This window comes from Ascaphus truei, chromosome 3 (assembly GCF_040206685.1).
Source record: "Ascaphus truei isolate aAscTru1 chromosome 3, aAscTru1.hap1, whole genome shotgun sequence".
Classification (NCBI taxonomy): Eukaryota; Metazoa; Chordata; class Amphibia; order Anura; family Ascaphidae; genus Ascaphus; species Ascaphus truei.
In genome coordinates, this window is record NC_134485.1 from 302,705,816 (window position 1) to 302,733,550 (window position 27,735).

General features: G+C 40.5%; 1 protein-coding gene across 6 annotated transcripts in view; it reads left to right on the plus strand.

The window, feature by feature from the left end:
• The window catches only part of DIAPH3 (diaphanous related formin 3), a 782,005-nt gene that overhangs the window by 584,304 nt on the left and 169,966 nt on the right, over window positions 1–27,735 (plus strand). For 3 of the 6 annotated variants that reach the window (XM_075591038.1, XM_075591041.1, XM_075591043.1), the window contains 2 exons: window positions 15,397–15,492; window positions 15,982–16,041. In XM_075591038.1, coding sequence (XP_075447153.1) covers window positions 15,397–15,492; window positions 15,982–16,041 — 156 coding nt within the window. Of the gene's footprint in view, window positions 1–13,711; window positions 13,834–15,396; window positions 15,493–15,981; window positions 16,042–27,735 lie in introns of those variants that run through there. The other 3 variants (XM_075591039.1, XM_075591040.1, XR_012799927.1) reach the window with 2 other exon arrangements.

A 27,735-nucleotide genomic window follows, 5' to 3' on the forward strand; every position in this document is an offset into this window, starting at 1 on the left:
TTTTACATTAAATGTACTTTTTTACACTATGGGACGTGCGCTCTCTGTTCTCTTGTTTCTATAGATTTCTGCTGGAATTGTTTTTTCCATCTGAGAGCAGCCTTGGATCCCTGGATTTACATCTTGTTCCCAAATTGAATTATTCAGGACTCAACTAAGGGTTGGACTTTTTGCACATGTTTTGTTTTTTCTCTTTTTCCTTTTTTTATATGTAATATTTTTTTATATGTGTATTATCACAGTTGGTGGCACAAAATATATTTTTAGATTAATAATTTTTCTTAACTCTATTTTACATGTATTAATATAATTATACAGGTCTGCCCTACCCTGCCTTTCACCATTATCACCTAGCATACAGTGCTTCCACTGTAGCAAGGGATTCTGGGAAATGACATGCAAATGAGCACACTGCGTACTTTTTGCCTGAAATCCATTTTTACATGGAATCCTTATAAGAAAATGCTCACTGGTAGCACAGCTTTTAAGCACAGCATGGGAATCTAATCAAAGCCAGACACACACATGTTTTGACCTTAGTCAGTGTGAGGTTGGTTGTACTGGCTTTGCAATGTTCAAGGCTGTAGGATTTACCATCACATTTTAAGTTATGGTGGGTAAAAAGGCAACAAGATACCTCCACTGTATTGCATATTGCAAATAAAAAGATCACTTGTGAGCACGTTCACATGTCTTACAGGTCTGCAACACTGGCTTTCACCATCATTACCTAGCACAGAGATGCGCAAATTTTTCCATGTGCGCACCCCTGCCTGCTCTCCTCGGACCCATGCGTATACACACACACACACCTCTTACTGTGATTTTGCGGGGTTCCCAAAATAGGGACCCGTTTGTAAGAATTTATAGAAGTGACATAATGATACAAAAACAATGAGGCACTCGCGGCAGGACCTGAGTTACCATTATATAATCCCAGAGATAACACATGTACATAATATTTAGGTCTAAAGACATCAAATTTCCATCACATTATTTAAAGAAAAATAAGAATGTGACTGGAATAAAGAAATCAAACACGACGGGTACTGTATATTGGTGTACATTTAATTATTGTAACATATGTGGCTCTAGTTTCTGGTGAGAAATTGAAAGAATAAAATATTGACACTTCACTGATGATGGTTAATGACTGGGATGGTTGACGGATGCTGAGGTACAGTGGGCTGCATTTCAGAAGCAAACCACATAATTATCATTTGTGTCACAGATTTCAAAAACACAAAATGAAAGGCATACAAACCTACATCCAAATAAATAACTGTATCAAAATTGCAGGATCTAAAACACTTTTTTACATAGAACAACTTTTATCTCACTATCTTAGAAGTCATTAATGTAGTGATTTTGCCTTTTCGCACATGAAAAACCAACAAATTACCCATTGGAAAGTGTGAGAGATGCTGTATTTTACTTTTACTCTCTTAGCACTAAGATTTTTTTTACCGTCACTGCATGGAGGAAAAAGTTTGGAAAAAAGAAAATGGTACATTTTCTGGTTCCTTCTAGATTATGTGTAGCTGAATTTTGTGCTCATCATTTCAGTCGTGGTTACTTTCAGAAAGAGTTTCTGTTTACTGTTGATCCTACGTTGATGAACAACAGGTGCATTTCAGATCTTCAAAGTGTACTATTACAGGAACATAGGCATGTAATCAGGAGACGGTCACTGACCAAATTGTGAAAATAAATGTAGATATTTTTAGTATTTTTCCAAGTATGGCTAAGAAATGTGTTTGTAAAAATGGAAAACTTTGAGCACCATTGGTTAAGGTTATCAAACCTTATGACAGTTTGCCCATATTACTCAGTGTAATGGTTTACAGGATTCAGCATTCGCTCATTTAATTTTATTGTAGAGGCATTCTACAATCTCCCTGGTAATATCTGATCAAACTTTAGAAAAAATGGGGTTGGGCCAACTCTCATACAATATAAATGTTTTAAGTAAGTGTAACTGTGTTTCCCACACCCGGTGGGAGATTTGGCCATTACTGATCGTGTGGTGCATGGTACCTGCTGGTAACAGGAGGGCTGAGTCGTCCGCCGTTGTTAGTGGGAAAACAGGACTTGGCTTCTGGGGTTCATACCCTACATATTCTTTAGCAGTGCAGCGCCTACATCTGCCGTAGGCTCCAGGGAACTGAAGTTGATCTCCCATGGTAGAACTATTACCTCTCCCCCCAGTAAGGTCACACACCAGGCAGGAGGTGTATAACAGGAACGGTTTATTGTCCTCGCTGTACAGCACAGTAACAAGGCAGAGTTCTGCCCGATGCAGTTTCTCAGCTACCACTGAAGGATGGTCCCTGGACCTTCACTACAGGTTAAAGGCAACTGCAGCAGTTCCAGCTCTTCCTGCCCCTGTAGCAGAGAAAGAGGTATGGTACACACTCACTCTCCCCCGGAGGCAAGAGGACCAGAGTAGGCCCAATAGTCAGGCTCTTGGCTGTTTGACCTGCCCCTCTCAAGTGGGTAGAATCCTGAATTTGGGGTGGCACTGCCCTTAAGTACAGCCAGGAGAAGGGCACCAGGCCTGTCTCATGATTGGTCATGCCCAGGCCGGATGTCACTGCCTCCTGCTGTCACTCAGGTGCAGCTCCTCGGAGGGAGAAAACACCATATAAACTACTGGCAACCTGATTGTGCCAGCGCTTACTGCTAGTACAGGGCAGAATAAAAGCCATCAGGTGACCTGGCTACATAAGAAACCGAAGTACAGGTGTAGTATTGCAGTGAAGACTTATTAAGATGTTTAATAATTGGTTAACTCTAGCGCTATATTTAGCAATAGTATTATTGAAAACAATGGTTAAGGAGATAACGTACTCGTTTTTTTACCTCTGTGACAGTCAGCAGAAGGTTAGGGCCTTCGCCGTTCCCAGCATGGGGTTAATTTCTGCTGGCAGAAATTTCCAGATTTAATCCCGTAGTCTGAGTTGAAGGGTTTAAAAGGCATTTTGAGAACACAACCAGTGTCCAGATGACAGTGGAGAGGGGTAACTGGAAGGCCCCCACCCCCCCTGTGGTAAGGACCCAGTGATCTTGTGCTACACATTTTGGTGTTGTGACTGGAAACCAGATTAGTTAGTCTCCTTAGTGGAGTAGGTTTTTTTTTTCTTCATATGTTTGACTTTGCTTTAATGGGACAGTGAACACACAAGTATTGTTAGTTTTGTCTGTAGACAAAATAAATCAGAGTGAATTACACTCCTTCTGTAAACTGTTTCTCAATGATCACTGGTCATCCTGCCACACAGCTTTCTGACTTCAACGAGTGTCCGTGCGATAGTGCCCCAATTGCTACTATAGCAGTATGATGAATAACACCCAAAGTGACAAAACATATATATACAAAAAATACACAATCCATAAATCTAATAATAAATTAAATGTCAAAAGAACCAATGATGACCACCAACTGATGAGTGGAGGTGAACTAAGTAGGATAGATGCATAATATATGCAAATGCATTTAGTTATTCTATACCGTCAGATAATCATTGTTACCAACTAGGCTCCGGTAAGCGGGCATTTCTGCTAGCTACAGGATACCATAGGGACTTTTTTCATTGTGTGTTTTTAGTTGCACTGAACTATCAGTTGTTGTATTAAATGCCTTTTTTTACATTTCAGTCATCTGTTTGTCTCAGCATTTGTTAGTTTTAAGTGTTTGTTAGTGGTGTCATATGTTTCTTTGTTTAGTGTTATTTACTGTATTACACTATGTTTGTTTTTAATTCTTTTTCATCATTTGACCGCCTACACGAGGAGAGCCCTAGTGGACATCAACTTCCATCTAGCTGCTTATATCCTTTTATTCAGTGTGACTTGGGGCCAAGCGCCATAGATATAACATATTCTTTCTCTTCCCTTTCTGACCTTGGGTGTCAGAGTTATATCCCAGGCTGCTGGCCACTACCAGGTTATCTTATTAGCGCTACCTTTTTTTGTTGTTTACTATGGCTTTATGCAATTACAGAAGTGTGTAACATTTGTATTTATTTTGCTACTACAGTAAGTAATGCCCTTCCCATTAACACGTGTGGGTGTGTGCGTGGGTGTGTGTGTGTGTGTGTGTGTGTGTGTGTGTATATACCTGCCATGTCAGTCTTGGAAAGTCCATAGCATTGTCAGGCATAATCCTGGGTTTTCCCCACCCTCAGGCAGCCTCCCTGAGTGACAAGGGGTAGAGGTGGAATTTGGTCTGCGTGCAGCCATTCCGGGTGCATACCTTGTGCCCTCCCCCTCTGTGCTAGAGAGGAAGCCATTCCAAAATATAGTCAGTTCTAGTCTCTCCCTCAAGGGAGTGAGACGGGCCCTCAGTCCCTCATGGGGCTGAAGAGAAATACCACGCAGGCTGGAGAGGGGAGAGAAGCAGCGCTACAATTGGAGGTGCTGCTGAGATGCAGCAACAGGGCAGGCTTTTATAGAGTGCAGCAGTAAGGAAAGGGGGAATCTCTCTGAGATTCTGGCATCACCAGGGAGTGCGTTACCTAGACCCTTATCAGAAATAAGGACTATGCTGTGGCATACCCTGAAGCTACTCCAGGCAGTGTGGATAACCACATATGATAGTGATTTTTTGGGGGGGCGTACCCTTATGGGAAATCCAGGGAGCGTGTACCCTCATAGCTGATAAGGACTGTACTGTGCTTCATTGAGGTGTACCCTGAGGCTGCTTCAGGGAGCGTGTACCCTTTGTCTTCTTCAGAACAATGTGTTGGGGCGGACCCTGACAGGAAATCCAGGGAGTATGTACCCTCATAGCTGCCCAAAAATGTACAGGGTTGGGGCGTATCCTGAGGCTTTGCCAGGGTGCGTGGTAACACTAACCATCTTTATTCAAAATACGCTGGGGACAGGCCCATGAGGCGTCGCCAGGGACCCTGTGTGCCTTTGCAGCTGTCTGCGCACTGAAAATGGTGGATCCTACAAGATGGAGCTCACCGCATGTGTTATGTATTCAAAATGGCATTCCCGCCTTAAAAACGGGATCGCATGGGCTTGCTGCAGAGTTGCAAACTTTTTCCTTAGCACCAAGTTGCAAGGTTAAACCCCGCCCACCAACTGTGACTGGCTCAGCCGGGGCCAAGTCACGCCCTGCTCTGTCATGCCCCTGCCCCAAATTCCACCAGAGGGAGGGTGCACACTCAGAGGCAATCAAGGATTGTTCTTGTTCTGGGAGGAGCTGAACACTGACTGCCCCACCTCAGTTCCACGGAGCTGAGCTAGAGAGGAGCTAAAGTGATACTCTGCCTACTACCTCAAAGTGCTGCCAGCTGAGAATGTCTGTTCTATAAATATCCACCTTTCATCTACCATGGGGCTACCTGGTAGTCACCGTGAACGGACAGTACCATCTGCGGTGCATCTGCCCGCAATGCCGGCTTCCCGGTGGCGAAGCTAGTCCCACTGCCTGCCATGTCAGTCTTAGTAAGTCCCAAGCATTGTCAGGCATAATCCTGGGTTTTCCCCACCCTCGGGCAGCCTCCCTGAGTGACAAAGGGTGGAGGTGGAAAATGGTCTCTGTGCAGCCGTTCCGGGTGCAGACCTTGTTCCACCACCAGCTAAATATCAAAAACTGTGTATTAATCAGTCCATACACAAAAGACAGTTTCGGTCCACGCCTCTATCAGGGCGGAAACTGACAAAAGTCCCTGTAAGAACCTAAACTTTGATTTTTTTTTGTGGACTGATTAATACACAGTTTTTGATATTTACCTGCTGGGTGCTGCATTCTTTCTCCAGTCCGCCTCAGCGAGGATCTTGACGACTGCAGTTCTGGGTGATGTACTAATTTACATGTTAGCAAAATTAAGCCGGGTACAGTATATTGTTGAAGCTTTCTTAGTACGGGTAATCCTACCAGCACTTACGCAAAATACAGTATGCATCTTCCAGAACATCGGCTACCACCTTCCTGACACTTTGAGGCAGTGAGATAAGGATTTGAGGGAAGGCGTTCCTCCGACAGTGAGCTGAAGATATATACAGTATATATACATATACATCCATGCTATTAATTTACTTGCCATATACAAGAAACAGAACATACCCAGCAACTGTATTTGGTTTTTAATGCTACACCTTTCCACCAGTGAATACATCCATACATGTTTCTGTTAATTACAACACAAGGTAGATACATATCTAATTGCCATGCCATTCGTTAAATTCCCATGGAAACCGAACAACAAAGTCCCTGGTTTCAAATTAAGCTTTTAACTGCACAACTGGATTAGACAATGTTGATGTTACAAACTCTTTTTTTAATGTATGTTTTAATGGTGTTAAATGAGAGTAAATGCAACTTTTAAACTTATTCAGTCTTCTGAATTCTACAATTTATATATTGTTCATTTATAATACTGTACATCTTGAAGATGTAGGCTTTATTTTTAATCATGAGGTGGCGGCTGTACTGTTTTACGTTTATCAACCAATTAAATGTGGTAGTAAAAACACAGGGCCTCATTCAATTGCATTTTATATCGTGTTTTTTATTCGTTTTGTTGTCATATATTGTTTTACGGAAACCTGCACATTTGTGTGAATAAAGCCCATGGTATTGCAATCATTGTTTTGTATAATTGTATGTGTAAGAATTCTACTCTTGTGAGATTCTCGTTTTATTGGGTGATGTCATCTACTCCTATTTGTGGAATGATTTGTGACTGAACCTTTTGAGTAACAAGGGGTAATATATCATAGTTACACAGATATCTTCCAGAGACATCCTATCATCCTACCTCTGTTGTCTTTATCTTATGCCAAATGTCACCAAGATAGGCAAGGGGTTAAGGATAAAAGGGCTGGGGTAAAAGGTTGTAAACACCTACAATAGCTCTGCGTTTCAACACTCTTGTTTTATGTTCAGATACAACCCTCCTCTGTAATAAATGATTCCACTCACACACAATATGTTTTCATTTAAATGTATTTATTTTATTTTTTATAAACTGTTTTACCAGGAAGTAATACATTCAGAGTTAACTCTCGTTTTCAAGTATGAAACAAAAACTGTCCTGCGCTCTGGTAAACAGTCTTGGCACCCGTAGGTGTCAGTATATGCCGATATTAGAGCAGAGTGTGAAGGGCAGATGCAGACCACTAGGCAAAATCGGGGCTCAGAGGGAAATCCCTTAACTCTGTTAGCTCTCCGACCTGGGTCCTGCTCTCTTCTGTCCTCCGCTTCTCTTGCGTGCGTCCGTTACGATAAATGTAGAATGTAGTGGAGAGAGAATCTCTGTGTGTTTGATGTCGGAATAAAGCCAGTTCCTCTACACATACCGGATTTTCCTTGAATTTTTGCCGTTTGCAGTAGCGCCGGATTCTCGTTTTCAAGTATGTCCTGGGCATAGAGTTAAGATGACAAATACATGGTTACAAATACAGTTACATAAGTAAACAGGGTATACATTATGTACAAGATATTGCATGGACAGTTAAAATTTATATAGATTATAGGCATATGTAACAGTTACAGACCAGATTAAAATGTGAGACAGCCTTAGTTTTGAAAGAACTTAAACTGGTGGTGGATGTGAGAGTCTCCAGTAGGTTGTTCCAGTTTTGGGGTGCACGGTAAGAGATGGAGGAGCGGCCGGATACTTTGTGGTGCCTTGGGACCATGAACAGTCTCTTGGTGTCAGATCTCAGATGATAAGTGCTGCATGTGGTAGGGGTGAGGAGCTTGTTCAGATAGATGGGTAGCTTGCCCAGAAAGTCTTTGAAGGCAAGACAGAATAGGTGAACTTTGCGCCTAGACTCAAGTGATGACCAATCTAGTTCTTTGAGCATTTCGCAGTGATGTGTGTTGTAGTTGCATTGAAGAACAAAACGGCATATTGAATTGTAGAGGCTGTCAAGTTTGCAAATCAGGGTTTGGGGTGCCGAGCCGTATATTATGTCTCCATAGTCGATAATTGGCATTAGCATCTGCGGTGCGATACGCTTTCTGACCCGCAGACTTAGGGAGGATTGGCATAGGTTTTGCATAGGTTTTGGATGTCAGGGTATCAATGTGTATTCCGAATGTTAAGTGGGAGTCAAACCATATGCCAAGGTATTTAAAACTAGTAACAGGAATTAGGGTGGTGTTAGCATTGGCTCTGATCTGGAGCTCACTCATTGGAGGCTTTAAAAATGTAGTCTTGGTCCCAAATACCATTGTTACAGTCTTGTCAGTGTTTAAAAACAGTTTGTTTTGGGAAATCCAGTTATCGATTTTCAAAAAGTCAGTGTATGTGTTCAAGGTCAGAGAGGCTATGGCTGTGTGCATATAGGATTGTGTCATCTGCATACATGTGTATTGAGGCTTCCTTACAAGCTGTGGGAAGATCATTGATGAACACTGAGAATAGTAGGGGCCCCAGAACATAGCCTTGCGGGACACTACAGGTGATATCCAAGGGGTTGGAGTTAGAGTCTGGATGGAAAATATTCTACATCTTTTCTAGTGCTTATGGAAATCTAGTTACCCGTTTTAATCTATAGAGCTAGGCACCAACTATAGGGGAGATATAGGGTGAAATCTCTTGCCCCTGGAAAGTCAGTGCAAGTGTAACCCTCCTTGCCCCGCTCCTAGGGAGTTTACATCAGTTGACTATATGCATGGCTGTGCTCAGTCTCTCATACCTTATCAGGTTGCTGAATCCGCACAGGCTGGGCCTAGATATACTGATGGAATAAGGAACGGCACCAGGAACTTTTATAATACCTACAGAAGCTTTATTCGCCTCTGCTGATCATGCTCTTTATATTGTCTTTCGTTATTATATATACTTTAACTGGTGGAAAACCATGTTTGTACTCTTTACTTCTTCCCTAGGTGATACTTACTCTCTTATGCTAGGGAGGTGCTTAGGCTTGTTTCTGTTACTGTCATTTTACGTGGAAATCTTCTGTGTAGCATCCATAACTCGTTATATCAGTAGGGCCCCATCTTAGGGTTACCCTTACTATCATGAACTGGGGTATCACTATCCCTGGTGCAAGGTACTTTGTGCCTCTCTTAAGATCTCTGTTTCTGACACAACAGGGGTCCCAGCAGGGCCGCTCCGATTCTATCACAGGGCTACTAGTTGTACAACACCTATAGGACACAGGCTTCCTCTATAGGAACCTGTAGGCTTCTGTATTTCGATGGCTACAGATGCCAAGTGGATACTGCTGCGGCACAGTTTATTCGAGCATTTGCCCGTTCTGTGCCGCAGCAGTAGCCTGGCGCGCGCCCGAGAGTGACGGGCGCGCGCCGAAGCAGCGGAAGAGCGCCCTCCGATCGGGGCGCTCTCCCTACCGCTGCCGGGTCCGCCGGGTCCCCCGGAACCCCCTGCCGCTGTCCCGCGATCACGGGACACCAGGGCTCCCTCGGGGAGCCCCTGGACGCGCGTGACCGAGGGGCGGCCACTAGCAAGCCGGGAAATCTCCCGGCTTGCGGATCTGGCCGCAGTGTAATAAACTGTGTCGCCAGTGTAGGACACTTTCCCTAACTACTGTACAAAACAACAAACAGGGTCAGGACATTATCACTATACATAAACTATACGTTTATATATACACAGGAACATATTTATATTACCAACTGTGAGGCTCCTCCAACTGTCACTCCAAGGAACCTAAGTTCTAGACCCTTCAGTCTTCAATATATGCACTGATGGTGATGTCATTGGTCATCATGCATACAGTGGGAGAGGCTTCTTTCCTGGCATGTCACTCTATACCAGGGGTGCGCAAACTTTTGGCGCTGCGCCCCTCTGCAACACTCCCCCAGTGTTCATGCCCCACCCCTTACCTTCCTAGAGCATCAAATGACCCCACAGCATCATTTGACACACCGTTGCTATGGCGTCGTGTTGTCAATTGATGCCGCGGGTAATGTGACGTCACGTTCTGTGACCCAGCTGCATCATTTGACACTGCGTTGCTATGGTGACTGGGTCAAGGTAAGATACTTACAGAGGACAACAACAAGGAGAGGAAGAACCCCTATGAAGAGAGCACTCAGCGGCTAGTGATACTGATTGTTACTATGAAACTGATGGAGACAATAGGTCAATGGTTGACATGTAATGTTGAATAACTTAAAAATTAATTTTAATTGAAAAAATCCTCAAATAAAATAAATGGTTTTCAGTATGAGGTAATCATAAACGATTAGCGAAATTAAAATGGAGGTAAGGGGTAGGGATAATGAGTCCTATTAAATAATAAGTGCTTTCTATACAACATCCAAGGTAAGTATACAAAAATGTTCAATGATCGGGTGTGCTGGTGTACCCAAAGGTATATGGGATAAACTGTGTAGCATTAACACATGCAGCAACAGGAAGTATAGGTGACTCAAAATGTGAACAAAGTGTCTAGCTCAAACATAATGCACACATAATAGCTCCTTCATCTGAAACCTGAATAAGTTCCCTATATATCCAGAGCTGCGAGTCCGACAGAATGGCAGGTAAGTAATATCTGCCAAGGTGTGTTATGACAACGACTTGTGCCCGGAGCCCTCACTAGTACAAATGAAAGATCCGTGAGTCAAATACAATATATTCCTATTAAGGATTATGAACCCGTATATACACTGAACAGTTATGGTGGTGAAGGTATAAGCACAAAACAGCACATACACACTGCGTGGCTGGACCATGAAGCAGACTGAAATAATGTCTGCAACAGTGTCTCCAACTGCCACGTCTAACACTGTGCTGTGAATTCAAAGCAGTATAAATCAATAACCCTTGCGGTAAGTATATCGCTACAAACCCCCCTCCAGAGCACACAGACCATGGAAGTCTGTGTATCAGAAAGTCCCTCCACGGTGGGAAGGAGTAAAGCAGTGTTCAGCGGTATGCCGAAGTGACGAACCGGAGAGTCTCGGAAGTCGTCACCTATGACGTCAGTACGTCTATTTGCCGACGTACATTTCGCTAAATATATTGTATTTGACTCACGGATCTTTCATTTGTACTAGTGAGGGCTCCGGGCACAAGTCGTTGTCATAACACACCTTGGCAGATATTACTTACCTGCCATTCTGTCGGACTCGCAGCTCTGGATATATAGAGAACTTATTCAGGTTTCAGATGAAGGAGCATGTGTGCATTATGTTTGAGCTAGACACTTTGTTCACATTTTGAGTCACCTATACTTCCTGTCGCTGCATGTGTTAATGCTACACAGTATATCCCATATACCTTTGGGTACACCAGCACACCCGATCATTGAACATTTTTGTATACTTACCTTGGATGTTGAAGTTGTATAGAAAGCACCTATTATTTAATAGGACTAATTATCCCTACCCCTTACCTCCATTTTAATTTCGCTAATCGTTTAGGATTACCTCATACTGAGGACCATTTATTTTATTTGAGGATTTCTCCAATTAAAATTGATTTTTAAGTTATTCAACATTATATGTCAACCATTGACCTATTGTCTCCATCAGGTTCATAGTAACAATCAGTATCACTAGCCGCTGAGTGCTCTCATCATAGGGGTTCTTCCTCTCCTTGTTGTTGTTCAGTTATTTCCCCTGATTGCAGCACCTGTGTTTGTGGCAGTAGCGAGGGCTCCCTCCACCCGTCCCCCTTTCTCCTCCATTACCCTCCCTTACCCTGGTAATATACTTACAGAGGACCCCAGCATTTAATTTAAATGGCCCTGGGAAGAGTGCGGGGCCTCAAACAAAGCCCTCCCCCCCCCAAAAAAAATATTGAGTCCCCCCCCTGGAGGGCACCCCCCAGTTTGTGCAACCCTGCTCTATACCATGTGATTGGAGAGGGGTGTTACTCTGCGTGAGCCCACACCATTAAACCCTTAAGGCCCTTAACTGACATGGTAGTCCCTAGAGAGGCTACACAAGTAAAAACCTTTGAGCCAGCAACTCCAGACTGAAAATTCCATCCCTCACCCGTGGCTACTTATTACTTAACTCTGTCTGTTCAAGGTGTTTGGGGTTCTGCAGATTTTCTGTTCTGGCAATAGCACTGCAAAATGTGTTAGAAAACATTTATTAGAGCCACAAGCCAGGGAAAGAATTTTAGGACAACTTGCTGGCATGGGGACTGTATGTCCCTTCTCTCTACTATATGACTCATCTATCCATCATGCATGGAACAGATGAGTCTTTTCTGATCCAGAAAGTGTGTGATGCATACACAAACCTATTGCTTTTCTGAGTTTAGTTACAAATGGAAGAACAACTTACCAGAAGGATATACAAGGAATTAACTGAAAGGAAAAAGTAGAAAATAGAAGTGCAGGCATACTGTACATGAAGCACACATGATGTACAGATCTATACCAGATGACACTTGGGTACAAGATAAGGGGAACATTCAAAACCACATGTATGTAGGACACAATAATACCCAAACCCATGTTGAAGTTAGGGATGTTAGAGCAGGGACTGTATTACTGTACCTTCTGTGTAGACTTTAGGGCCAGCTAGTTATGAGCTTACTGTGCCTAGTTATCCACCCTTGCTCTATGGGGTCAATATGGTAAAATCGAGTATTTATTATGTAATGTTATTTTTATCACCTACTGTATTCCTAGTTATCTAGTGTTATTTTGACTGTTTATATTTGCCATTTATAAATATATTCAATATATGCCTACAGTAACACCAGCCTTGTGTAGGTAATAACAATCAGCGTTGTTTTTTGGCAGTTGCCTGATATCGCCAGGAATCGGATTTTAGTAAATATCATGTTCATAAGTAACTTTAAAACATACACATTTCTTGTTCAGCTGGTCTTAGCTGATTGGAGGGTGGCAACCTCGTACCTAATTGAAGCTCATCCCCTCCCACATTTAAATGGTTAAAAGCTCACTCCATAGCATCTCCCACTCTCAGGGGAACTTGCTTGCTTGCAGTATGATTATGAAAAATCTAATACAGAGTGCTTTTCCTGGTAATGTACAGGTTAATGAAAGCTTCAATCAGACTTAGAACTATGCAACTAATTTTGACAGATTTATTATAAATCATTCTTCCTGGTAATGCACAGGTTATTAAGAATTTATATTAGTGTTAGGGACCCTTGAGATGTGGTCTGCCGTGTAGTGGCTCAGGGGCTTACAACACTTTGGCCAAAATGTTAAACTAAAAGACCATTTTATTTAATAGATATCTATACATATATATATTTAGGCACTGTACCGTGTGTAAATTTCACTGGATGTGCACTGAGCTCTGTCTGTGTTTCATGTTCTGTCTCTGGTTTTAAATATCATAAGTAACTTTGCAATAATTACCCATTTAAATGTTCATTTACATACACTGCAGTAAAAATATTGCCATCGTAAATTGCATTTTTTCTCCTTTTTGCCATTAGAGAAGTGGCTTTAGTGAATAGGTTGATAAAAAGGCGATATTTCCAAATATCCTTTTCAATTATCGACATTTAGTGAACCATGCCTATGTTAAGACTGTTGCAGTGAAATGACTGTCAAATGAATAACCATGCCATCCTTTACCTTAAAATCATATTGCAAATAGTTGAATTCACAAAAGGAATTATAAAGTTTTGTGAAATTGATAGACTTACACATTTTTTAAACAGTTTAGTCTGAGTATTCCAGTGCCCAAGAATAAACGTAAAAGCATGCATTTAAATCTTTGAAGTGATCATTCCTAAAGCTATTGAATCTGACCGTATATTTATTTTTATTTATATAGAATACAGGGAGTGCATACTGTATGATAAAAAAAAAAACACTGTAGGAAAATGAACTTCTGCCCCAAGAGAGATTACAATATAAAATTGTATGTTTGGAGACTGGCAAGGAATGCAAGAGAAGGTACAGTGCAGTAGATAACATTGTCTTTTCAAGATGGATTGAAAATGCATATGTTTTTGTGTGAAGTTGTAATCTTGAGTCTTGTGAAATGCTTCATTCATGTGGTATTTTTTTATATTGGACTATATGAAAATACAAAATAACGCAGCGAGGGGAAAAGAATAGGGTTTTAGATTTTCCATTGTTTTGTTGCAATTTGAGATAGTCACTTATCACAGTTAAGGTTAACTGGCCCAGTCTCTGAATACATGGTAATAGCTGAATACTAAACTAACCCACAACCAACTTCTATATGTACTGATAAATGCAGGTACAGTACAGGAAATGCTTGCTCAAAGATCCTGGCCATCTAATATGTAGTGTTGGGTTATAAAGCAACTTCTTCATGGCCTCATAGAACTTGGTCTGGTTTTGAATCACCTTCAATGTTTTGAGGGCCTCTATGCCCATGTGACCATTATTTTATATCAGTTGGGTAATCACCTTATATTTTCACTAAAATGCAAATTACTTATTGAGAATTTTCAGGGTGCATAGTTTTGTTGTTATCAAGTATATTACATGTTGATGAAAAGCCAGTGAAGCAGAATTAAGTACAAATACTGTACTTCAGCAGAAACAACTTCATGAATAGCTGGTAATTAATAATGAAGCAATAAGTGGCATGTCTAGATATTTCATCAATTTAAACTATCCACTTTCATTACATTTGTGTAAATCTGGATTTGTTCTGTACAATAATTACAAATACTGCATATTTGACATTTCCCCCATCTTATACTGTCATTGTAAAATAAATCTGATTAGATCAATCATATTAATTGCTGAACTTTATGTATAATGCATATACTTTCACCAGTGGAGCTTATGTGTTTTAAGTTATTCAATATACATATTTGTTACTTTAAACTTTGTGTGTCTCCCTTGGTCCATTTTTAGTTGCCAACAATGTAATATACACATTTCATAATACTTTTCAAATCATGCTTTCTCTTGAGACCTACATCGTCCAACATGAATTTTTCCATAAATAAGAACCTTGAGCCATTTTTAATAAAGTGCATTTTTAGTAAATATAGCAAGGAAGACAGGCAAATGAAGATAAAGTTGCTAAACGCAATCTGAAGTTGCTGTTACACTTAACGCCTTCTGGTCCTTTTAAGTCATATATAACTACAGTTGATTCCTTTTTAAGCAGATATAAAGTTACAGTTTTTCACGAGGGACGTATGATTTATGAGTGACCTTAACACACAGGGTTCAGAAAAAAGAAGATAAGACTGGAGCCATATTCCTTTTGAGATTATTGTCTCTGGCTATAAAGCCTAGGGCCTGAAGTAAATCAATTGAACTTTCGTCCACTTTACTAGATAGCAACACAAAAACGAAATGAGACTGATTTTATTAAGAAAAGGATGATATATGAGTCAGTTAAAAGCTTGTCTCGTTTTAAAATTGCTGGTTTTAGTCATAACAGAGTGATCTTTTTTATCTGTCTGTATTCTTTGACATTACTATGGTAACGTTGAGGGCTGATGGAATTCCCTCAATCTCTTTTTGCAGAGGGTGAGGAGACCGGCGTGATGGATAGTTTGCTAGAGGCCTTGCAATCGGGCGCTGCTTTCCGAGACAGAAGAAAACGGACACCGAGGCCTAAAGGTGATTAGCATATCTTTTTAATGTTGCTTCTCTATAAAGCATAGTTTGAGAATTTGTGTGCGAGTGTGTTTTAAAACAGGAATCAGAAATACAGTGCTACTGGGAAAAACGACTTAAAGTACCAGCAGCATGTGTAATCCTTTCCTTGCAATGACAAATGTCAGGAAAGACATTAATTTCAGTTGGCTGATGTCAGTACCACTTTGCAAACCAATGCACTGAACTTCGTAAAAGCTGCTGATTATGACAAGACTCATCTTCAAAACCATATGTTCTTTATCTCTCTGGGCGATATGCTAATATGATCAAACAGGATGCAAAAACATGATATTTTCTAATCAGTCATATGTTTCCCTGGTAGACTAGCACATCATTACAGTACATATTTAAACTAAACGGTACCAGTTTTCTTCTAGTGTACTACTATTTCTTCGTAGGTTTAAAGATATTTTATTTCATTTGTTTTGCTCTGTTTCATGGTTTTTACAGATATACAGAACAAAATCAGTCCAACCTCAGAGAGGCCTGTTCTGAAGGCTTGTAACTATGGTAATTAAATATATTCATAAATGGCTTGCTTCTGTCTCTGCTTATTCTGCTGATCTATGATTTCAGCTTCTGCTTTGCGGTTAAAGACAATGACACAACGCATATTGGCACGGTGCAGCGCAGTGAACATTTGTCATTTTTGACCGGTTTCCTAAAAAAATCTTTGCTGCTCTTTGCTGTGCACGTTCTAAATGTCAAATTGGTAAAATAACATTTAATAAAGGATGTTGTAGTGTTGGGTTACTAACCAAATCATTACTGCATAAGCGGGGTTTCACTGGTAACAAAAAATGCAACTCCATTATAGAGCTATACTCTTTTCCCCATGTTAAACAAAAACTTCAAGCTGTACAGGTAGATGCCCAAGCATTATAAATGATACACTCACGGCATGTCTCTTAGTTGTGCTATGTAATATTGTTTACATTTAAGTTGTGATTCCACTCGCATGAATACGCTACCAATATGTACAGTACAGTGTGTTGATGCAGTTGTTTTGACCTGCAGAAGTAGATGCTGGAGGTAAGCTTCTTCCCTATTTTCTTGGATGCATGTGTATTTCAGCTGCCATTTTTATCTCCTCACTTTACAGGTTTTTTTTTTACATTTATAACCCCTGTACCATATATTTAAAGCACCTTTAGTTTACAAGTGAGTTTCCATGTGATAGACTGGACTTACTGTACAGCAGCTGCCTAAGCAATTAGTATGAAATTAGCAGGAGCAGAAAATCTAAGATCACATCAAAGTCCTATGTGGGCCACATTTTGCCTGCGTGCCACCATTTGAACAGCCCTAATGTACAATATACATTAGCAGTAGAGACTGATTCGTAAGTTTGAAATGCACATGTACATTTTAGTTACAAACGCAGTATAATGCAGAATAACACAGCAGGGAGTTAAATTACTGTGTTTTTCTTTGTTGAAGTGGCATTTGGTATACTTACTTACCACAGAATAGGTTATATCATCCAGTCCCGCAATTCAAATTGTAGCAACTGCAGACTAAACTGATCCACAATCAAATTCTGTGTGGTACATTTGCAGCCTGGGGTACATAACTTTAACCTTTGTTTTCTGTAATTTCTGTAGTGTTTCTCTATTCAAGTTTGTGTTGTTATTTCTGAGTTTGCTAAATATTTAGTGGTGAACTTTTTGTGAATAAATGTATTGACCATAGAATGTTACAAAATAAGCGGAACAAGGTTAGAAAACACTAATTAAATCAAATCTGCTCATTTGGGGTTTTTTTTGTTTTTGTTCTGGAGCTTGCATGTCTCTTTGGATCATTCCCTGTGTGGCAGTTACATGTCTGTATTTCGTCTGACATTTTGGAAAGCAAGATTTGTTAACATATACATACATTCATTCTAGGTATCAAAATACAGAATTCAAAAGCACTAGTTCAGATAGGGCTCACACTTCACAGGCACGTCATGATCCATATTGTTGGGCCTTATATTTGATTTATAGTTGAGGTGAAGTTTTATTATTTGAAAATACAGATAAAGCCTACAGATTGCCTTTTTTATATCTCTGATACAAGCCTCTACTAAATCTCTGTGAAGGGACGTTAAGAAATTCCGAGGTCACAAGTAATATGCTGCAGCCTAACTGCAGTAGATGACATTTGCATTGTTAACTATAACCAGAAGTCATGTAGATTGTCTCTTCACATTTCTTACCATTTTACAACAGACCAGACTTAATGACCAGCCAATGGTACATATTGTACTTTCACAGGACACCATTTTTAGGGTACTACCAAGGGTGGACAGGTGTGCCAACTAATGCATAAAATAGTAGCCCTTAAGAGTTGTCCTTGATTCCTGAAAAATGCACATCTGGTCTTTTCCAAGACTTGCTAGCTACTGTATTATAGGAGATTTATTCCAGTTTAAGCCCTTTTCCTAATTAAGCAATCTTACTAACAATGTTTCAATGGTCATCAGGCTTCTACAGATATAAGAACACTCTCCGTCAAGCACCCGCCCTCCAAAGTTCACAATTTTATCACATGGCTGTTCCTCTAGTTGTTTTCTTTCATATATGTTACAGATCTAGGAAGGATAATGGTAATGCTTAAAACCTTTTCAGGAAAATCATGAAAGATCAAGTTTCTATTGTGGATAACATGGGATATTGCCTCTGACGAAGCTCCGTAACTGGAGGGAAATGTGCGGTTGGGCATGTCAATTGTGACGCCATTGTGGCTCTGCTTTTAGATTACTATGCGTTCCCTATCCACCGTATTTCTTGAGATTTAGATTGTTAATAACTTAGCCTGCAGCCTATACTCTATTTTGACTCACCTACCTACAGTAGATCACCAGATGCAACACGATTTACGTGGTCTATCCCAGTTATCCTGACATGCCTATACTTACTGGTGACTGACCACCAAACATCAACATTCTGTTCATTCATGTTTTGGCAACTTACCAACCGTATGTAGTATGCTATATATACTGATATTAGCATATTGTTGCTGACATACAGTTTACGACTCTTTCTAAGTTGGCCAACTATAATATCTAGCTTCATATTGTAGCAGTATAGGGCTATTTTTATCCAGGCTTGTTAATCATTTTGGCCTATCTGGCCATCATTTATCTCCATGCATAGTTCCCCCTATCTGACTGTATTTAGTCACCTTAGGGAGGTACGTGACCCATCTGTTAACAGTATTATCGGCCAATAATTATCGGGTACACATCTAACTATGAGGTTGTGACATTTTTCAATCTTAGTGTCCAATCATTTTGGTCCCCTTACACTTGTATTTTTTCAACCAGTTACTGTAAGAGGCATCAGTGGTACTGTAGCTACGCCTACACACTGTGTATTGTATTCACTGTTCCCCTTGTACAGTGATCTATGTTTTATGTAACCCATTTATTAATAAAGTTATTTGTTAATTATTATTATTTGAGGGTGTGCAATCAAGTGGATTTCTTTATAGTTAATACCTTAGTATTTTCTTTTTTGTTCATATGTGTACCCCAGTCCACATTTTCACCTCCCAATTATATTTATATTTATTATTTATATACTTTGGTTTATTAACTGGTAGTTTAAGTTGATCCTTAGTCTTCCTCGCCCTTTTTCTCTAACAGGATAAAACATAATTTGTTACCTCAGTTATAGATATCAGTACAATAGCCAAATTAAACATCCTATTCTGAGAATATTATCTTGTTTGAGTGTTTAAACTACCTGCCCTAATTAGCAGGGTTAACTGAATCCCTTGTAGGCCATTAGCTGCAGTGTGCCCTGTTACCCGGGATCGGGGTAACTTGCATCCAACAGTCATATTTGTGAAACCTGTTCTGTCAGCTATGTCCCTCGTTATTGGTATTTCTACATATACCTGTACACACACGTATGCTCCACTCCTGCACTCGCTCCTTTGGAGGAAATCGCACACACTCGCAGATTTCATTCACTACAAATGTATCTTATCCTGTTTCAATTCTGCCCTCTCCCAGGCTAAACAAACCTACGTTTCATTACTAATCAACACACACAAGTCTAACCTTTTAGACTTTTAGACTGAATACACTTTTCTGTCTTTGAATCTACTCAGACCACAGTCTGTTACCGGTCTTTCTTCCTCTAATTCACTTCAGGACTTTGACTATTTCAAGACTACGGGGGATTCTATTCGGAAAGACATCCCCTCTGTATCCTCATCACATCGTATACCTCTTCCTAACTCTTTTCCTGACTTCCTCGACTACCTTTTCCTCTGTCACTACTGATCTCCTTTACCACCTGCCCTCTTGACCCCATTCCCTCCCATCTCCTCATACCTCTTGCTCCTACTCTTTTTTCCTACACTTAAACATATTTTCATCTCTTCCTTCTACTCTGGTACCTTTCCTGTCTCCTTCAAGCACGCAACAGTTATACCTTTACTCAAAAACAGCACAGTTGACCCTACCTGTCTCTCTAATTATCGCCCTTTCTCCCACCTGCCTTTTGCCTCTAAACTCCTTGAGCACCTTGTGTTCTCTTGCTTGCTCAACTATCTCGCCACCTACTCTCTCCTAGACCCTCTACAATCTGACTTCTGCACTGCTCACTAGACTGAAACAGCCCTCACAAAAATAACTAATTACTTCCATGCTACAAAAGACAACGGTCATTGCATTTTGCTCATATTACTCGACCTGTCTGCAGCCTTTGATACCTCTTCTACTTCAAATTCTCCATACTCTTGGTTTGTATAACAAAGCTCTATCCTGGATTTCCTCTTACCCCTCCCATCGTACTTTCAGTGTCTCATTGTTAACACCACCTCCTCCTCTGTCAATCTCTCTGTGGGTGTACCCCGGTGCTCTGTCCTGGAACCTATTCTCTTTTCTCTCTACACACTCTCTAGGTGACATTATGTCAGGAATCGGCGTTTTCCTCGCTTCCCACACAGAGCACTCCCTCTCCGCAGGGAGCCCCTGGACACACAAAACAATCCTGCCTTACCGGCCTCCACGGCTCCTCGCCCCTGCCGCCGTCGCGGGATCACTCCCCTCGGCGATTCCTCTGCTCAGCACCGGGCGCGCCCACGCCCTCCTGCACGCACACCTACACGCACGCCAGCCCCAGACTTTATGTGCATGCATTCCCAGCTTACAGAGCACACGCCTAACAGAGCACTTTTAACCACTGCTCCTGCAGTGAGGCGTCGCCCCCAAGCATCACACAGTTCCATGCAAATCAAGGATTACACTCAGCTGGGCTGTAACACCTCCCTCCTATCAGGGAAGACTCCTTGCAGTCCTCCAGGCCTGCCCCCTTTTCCCATTGGCCTGCGCAGCTTTATTATGCCTGTGCTTCCCATCACTCGTCGCTCGACATAGTCTCTGTATGGAAGTACTTCTGGATTCTCTCAGTGTTTTCACAGGTACTGACGCGGCTTGTACGACTACCCCCTCTGGCTCTCGATCTCGGCACCCCTTGGACAACGCTCACTCTGGTAACCCCTTGAACACGGCTTGGACTACGACCTATCTCCACTCTCCACTCCCTGACCTCGGCAAGGCATTCATCACTCTATCTCTACAACCGGTACCGGCAAGTATTGTCTACCTTACTACACCTGGCCTCGCAACGCTTCATACCACACTCCGGACATGCTCCCTTTGCTGCGGGTGCGTGTATTACCACTTGCCCCTTCAGCTCAGGGGGCGGGTCTGGTCTGCGGCCAGCACCGGCGTAACACATTACCACTTCTCTAGGGTTCAAATATCACCTCTATATTGATGACACACATTTACTTTTCAACCCCTGACCTTACACCTGCTGTACAGACCAAAGTCTCTGAATGTGTTTCTGCTTATATCAACCTGAATGGCCCTCTGCCGAATAAAACTCAACATGTCCAAGATGGAGATCCTCATACTTCCTCCCTGTCCTGGCCCTATTGCCCCCTTCTACATTATTGTTGGCAGTTCTATCATACACCCAGTATACAAGCATGCTGCCTAGGGGTCACACTTGACTCCTCCCTTACACTCTCTTCTCAAATTCACAGTGTAGCTAAAACCTATCATTTTTTCTACCTTCGTAACATTGCAAATATACGCCCTTTCCTCCCTGCATTCTGCTCAAGGATCTCTTCTCTCTACCCACTTTTGTATCTAAAGCATTCACCGCCTAAAACCTTTCTCACTCACTGCCCCACAGCTCTTGAATGTCCTTCCCCTCAATATCTGACTGGCACCCCCTCTCTCCACCTTTGAGACCTATCTAAAAACGCACCTCTTTAGTGAAGTATATGGGTAGCTCCACTGGCTGATACTATACTCTCAGATGTACTGACCTTGACCCCTTGCAGATGCATTTACCAAAACACCCTCTGAGTTTCTGCAAGTTCTCCCTAATTACCACTTAGATTATAAGCTCTTCGGGGCAGAGACCCCCCTTCCTATTGTTACTGTCATGTGTGAAGCGCTTATTCCCATTATGTGTTATATTATTATGTCACGTGTATTACTGTTGTGAAGCGCTATGAACCTGGATAACGCTATATAAATAAAGATACACATACATACATACATACAGGACACATCTTTTATCTGGGAGAGATGAGGACTTTACTGTGAACACCGTTGGTGGGAAGTCTTCCAATTGTATTTGTTGTTTCAGTTTTGTCAAGTAAAAAGTTAAAGATTATTTTGGTTCTTCTGATCTTGGTATCCAGACTTTGATTAGTCCATTACATTCACTCTATGGGTGATCCACTGAAGTGATTAAAATATTGGGGAAGTTTTGATTTCAGATACGTTCAAAAATTCGATTGCCTTTAATTTACATGTGTGTTTGAGTCCATAGTAGCAAAGCTGATCAATTACAGTAATCTTCACTTGACATGCATGTTCTGTCTAAATGTATTATTTCTATGTGTAGTTAACGGTTTATTTGTTATCAAAGTGTTAACTATTGTATGTCAAATCTCTCCATACATATGCAACTTTTTCTGGCTTACATACGTGCAAGTGTGTGTGTCTTGAGCAAAATTGAGTACATACTCCATCACAAATTTAGCCAAAATATTTATAGAACATTATAGTGGAATTAGAACTGCATCTGGGAGCATTGCATTACTGTAGTTTAACATTGCAAGGATTATGGGCATATAATCTATTAAAAGAGCATCAGAAAGGATGGAATTGTATAGTTTACTGCTGCAAAGAGTGCTACTGAATTTATACACTGGATACTCTGGCACCCCACAGGCTCAATGATGACTTAGGGCTGCAATGCTGATATTTTTCCTTTCTCTCTTGGCAGATTTTGTTAGGTAGTTCTTAGCGGCTATTATTGGCCTTGGTTATTATAGATTGTTCTCTTTTTTTTTTTTAATATCTCTTATAATTTCTTTATTTTTTATTACGGCTCAGTACTTTTATTTTGTGCTCACATAGAGCTGACCCTCTACTCACTGTACTGTATGTGCATTGTCTGTCCGTTCGCTATGTGGCTGTCTGTCCTTTGTAAACATTTATTTTAGGTTACAGTACTCAGTACTTTTATTTTGTTATGATATAGGAGCATGCACATAATTTACTTGTGCACATACATAATTTAATAGTTGTTTCAAAACTGTGACCATGTTTTAATTTTTTACTTATTTTATTAAAGGACACTACATCTGGACTTTGTCAAAATATGTCAATTAAATAAGTAATTAGGACTAATTTAAGGAATAATATCTAAATGAGGTTAGAAAGGTGCAGTAATGTCAAAGATACAAATTCGTGGTTTTTTTTTAGTGTTAAATACATTTCTTAAAATTGAAGGCCATATTTGCAAGGCTTAGGATTTGATAGTAAATTGTGTGGTTCGGATGAAAAGTGAAAGCAATTTTTCAAAGCAAGATATCTTTGAGATAGTTTTCCGATTGCAGCATTCACTAACACTCATTTATAGTAATGCAACACATAAATGTAGTTATTTGTATGTAAGGCAGAGACAAAAAAACAAGGGGTACTTGCAGACCCTCGCCTAGCGTAGGTAAAGGATTATAGGTGCTAACAGATGTAGTGGGTAAACGAACAGAACATTGAGGTAAGCGGTCCCTCAATTTGACTAGTGCTGCAGGGCATGAAACCACTAAAGTAATTGATTGCTGCTTTTTCCGGAAAACACAATGAAGTGAGGGAGCTGAACAATAAATCACCCCTAGTTGGAATGCGGTCTGGCAGCGACTGTGAAGGGTTGTCTGGGGGAAGTCCTAAAACCCACCCAGACCCCATACATGAGTCCCGCACTGCATAGACTGCAACTCCTGGGGAAGCTCCACTTAAAACAAAGTGAAATTACTCACTGATAGCTGTAAAATCCATCCGTTTTTTTTTCCTTTTTCTTCTTCTGTTCTGCGTGCTCCAGCTGTGTGGGAGTGCAAGCAGGGATATCCTCACCGGGGAGGAAAAACGTCAGCGAGCACGGCAGGGCAACAAATTGGCAAAGGCTGGACTGTGGTGAAAAAATACTTTATTCTTGCATGGACATTAAAAAAGAGTGAGGGGATAGCACCCCCCGCAACTCTTACGCGTTTCACCCACTCAGGGGCTTTCTCAAAGAGTGAGAGAAAGCCTCTGAGTGGGTGAAACGCGTAAGAGTTGCGGGGGGTGCTATTCCCTCACTCTTTTTTAATGTCCATGCAAGAATAAAGTATTTTTTCACCACAGTCCAGCCTTTGCCAATTTGTTGCCCTGCCATGCTCGCTGACGTTTTTCCTCCCCGGTGAGGATATCCCTGCTTGTAGTGGGTAAACAACTATTTTTATATTGTATCGTATGTCTTTATTTATATAGCGCCAAAAGTGTACTCTGCTGCATTGTCTCCCCATTTAAACATTCACTTTAGTTTGTTTTTATGTGCACCATCCCGTTTTCATTATCATGATGTAGAGCTACTCCCTCTATAGTTATTGAGGACTAGACTACCAATTCTTTTCGAAGGCTCACTCTTGGGTTCATACAGTATTCACTATATTCATATCAGTGACCACTAGTTATCCCTCTTACTAACATGTACAGTAGGATCAGATCATCAGTGCTCACATAGAGCTGACCCTCTACTGTATGTGCATTGTCTGTCCGTTCCCTATGTGGCTGTCTGTCCTTTGTAAACATTTCTTTTAGGTTACAAAGGACATTAAAAGTTCATTTTTAAAACATTTACTTTTCATTATATTTCGTTTTCATTATCCTACAGTGTGCAACTTTATGGGGTACACACATACACACACAGTGCTGTACTGTACATAGAGCTGTAAATAAGAAATCTTTTTTTAAATTAGTGCTGATACTGGAGTGACCGCTGCCTTTATCTATTTCTATAAATATTGTTTTCATTTCCTGTGTAAGATTAGTACCACATTAATTAAACCACATGGACACTTGATATTGCAAATAGCAGGATCCGATATACTGCTGATACAACATCTAATAGGAAACAATTTCACTGTCCTAGGGCGACCAAATTGGGAACTCTGCACAATGCTCTTACAGTACAAACCGAAAACGAGCAACACTTGTAACATCCCTGTTTAAGATTACACATGAACTGTGGATGATCATACTTAAAGAGGTCATCAGATCTATCTAATCTGTCCTGCTGATTTTCAGACCATGTATACTCCAAATGCAGGGGAGAATGACGAAAATCCCTTAACACAGGGTCACATTGTAGTATAAGCCAGTTTTTCCTACAAGTATGGAAAGAACTTGCGCAATCGTATGTAGTCGAGAAAATTAATCAAGTCTTTGGTCTTTTTAGATTTTCCCCCAGACGTAAAATGGAATCTTCTAGAAACTTACTATCACCCTTCGTCCACAAAACTGTTCTTCATTTCAATTAGGCCCTCACTCTTTTTAAAGAGGGATCTTGAACCACTTTACCCACGCAAGTTAACTGGGAGTAGGGCACAGCTTTAATCAGTAATAGTGGAATAAAATAATCAGCCCTCAACATGGTGTTACTGTCTGTGTCCTTGCATATTGGATGTGATGCTTGCCGAAACATCCAAAAACTTGATTATATCCCTAGACCAGTAAGCTGTAAACCGAATAGATGAAGGCAGATGGTTAATGTAATCCAAAAATGTAATCCAAAATCCCTAAGTATCCTCAGGGTCTGCAAAGAACAAAAGCAGTCATCAATGTAACGAAAATATCTTCAGTTGTATTTATTATATGGAATTGCAGAATATAATCATTCTCATACTTACTCGTGTAAAAATTAGCATGTAATTGAGCTATGCTGCTCTCCATTGCCATGTCCGACGTGTAAAAATAATTGCCAGTCACATTTAAAATAGTGCTTGCTATATGTAGAATAAAATGGAACAACTGTAAGAAATCAACAGGGGAATCACCTTTTTATTATTAAATTCAAGGGCCTTTGTGGTATATTATTATGCAAACTACCCACATGTAGAGTAACCAGATGATTATTATCTGGAACCGGGCCAACAGACTGCAACCGTTTTGAGAAATTATTAATGTATGATGTTAAAAGACAAACTTATTCTTGATTCCAATAAATTATCCAGAAATGTAGACAGAGGCTGACAGAGTTGTTGAAGCAACAGGCTCCCGCAGTTCTAAGAAATTATTAATATATGATGTTGCAAGAAAAACGGATTCCTTTTGATCCTACATCTGCGTCGCCCCAAAGGTGAACTTGTGAAAGGGTCCCCCTAGAGCTGCTTCCCTCTACACAGAAACTGCGTGCTAAGAGTTATCTGGGATAGCTTTCAATGTGTTTAATCAGCCCCGCTGTAACAGGGAATTAATCCTGTCTCAATGAGGCTTCACTAGAAAGCCAGAGATCATTCTTGTTCAGTCTTTTTCTGATAGTTAAGTCATAAACGCTCACATGAGCGAGGCTTGACCTGCAGATCCTTGGATGTTACTCTGGTGTTCTTTTTGACTTCCTGGATGATTTGCCAGTTTGTTCTTGGAGAGAGTTTGGTAGGATGACCGCTTCTGGGTAGAGTGACTGTGGTCTTAAACTTTCTCTATTTGTAGATTATCTGATTGTGGTATAGCCCCAAATTATTAGAAATTGTTTTGTTACCCTTCCTACACTGATGAGCATCAATAACTGCTTTTCTGAGGTCCTCAGAGATTTTTTGTTTTATTGTGGCATGACATGTTTCCACACACCTGTATGGTTAAGACCAAACTCACAAAATTTCTGCTCTTTATATAAGTTGGGGCCTCCCAAACTAGCATCTAAAGATCTACCTAATTATTTAAACACCTGATTCTAATTAACCTCTTGAATTTAGCTGATTAAACCAGCATTTCGCTTACTTTTGCACATACCCTGTCTCTTAATTACTCATTGTTTGTCTTATTCATACATCATTTTGTTTCAAAAGACATGGAATTGGTTAATATAAACCCTATTAGATATTTTTTATTCAAGACCATTATCATGGAAAAAGAATTTCCGCAATTATCATTGTAGTTCACAAACGGTTTCTCGCCCCTCTATCTATTTCCCATATTTGCATCCAGTGCAATGTTTTACTTTCTGTTGAGGTATTTATTTATTTTTTTGTCTGTTTTTAGTACAGTTTTGAGATTTGCCAAAACAGACCCAATATCATCACATAGTCTTTAGCTTGTTAGCTTGTTTGGGAAAACCATTCTGTTATTTTATAGGAGCCACTGTTTTCCATGTAATTTTTCTGTTTATAATGAGGACAATGTCTCCTGCTGAATAATTTTCATCTGTTTTTGGCTGCATGACAATCATTGCTGGAATCAGTCTTTGTGCTGATAATCTACTGTGTACACGGTACTACTTTGCAAAAGTTAGATTTTCCTGCTTTTAATTGTGAAATTAGTCTGATTAATGGTGGTTGATAGGAAATTATTTTATCTTTGCTTTTAATCCATCATTATTGGCTGCAACATCTTTCTTCTTGTCACTCCCACTGAATACAAAACCAAAGCCATAGTTCATGCAGTAGTTAACAAGGACCTGTTGATATACATTTTTCAGTATATTTCAATAAATTAACCTAATTATGCAACACTGCAGGACAAGGCTTATTTTTTTTAAATTTTTAGATCCAGCACATCGGCTTTTTATTCATGTCTTGGGTTGCCATCTTAATGCACCCTAAATTGTGCAATTTATTTCACTGGCAATTATTAAAGGTACAGTCCTA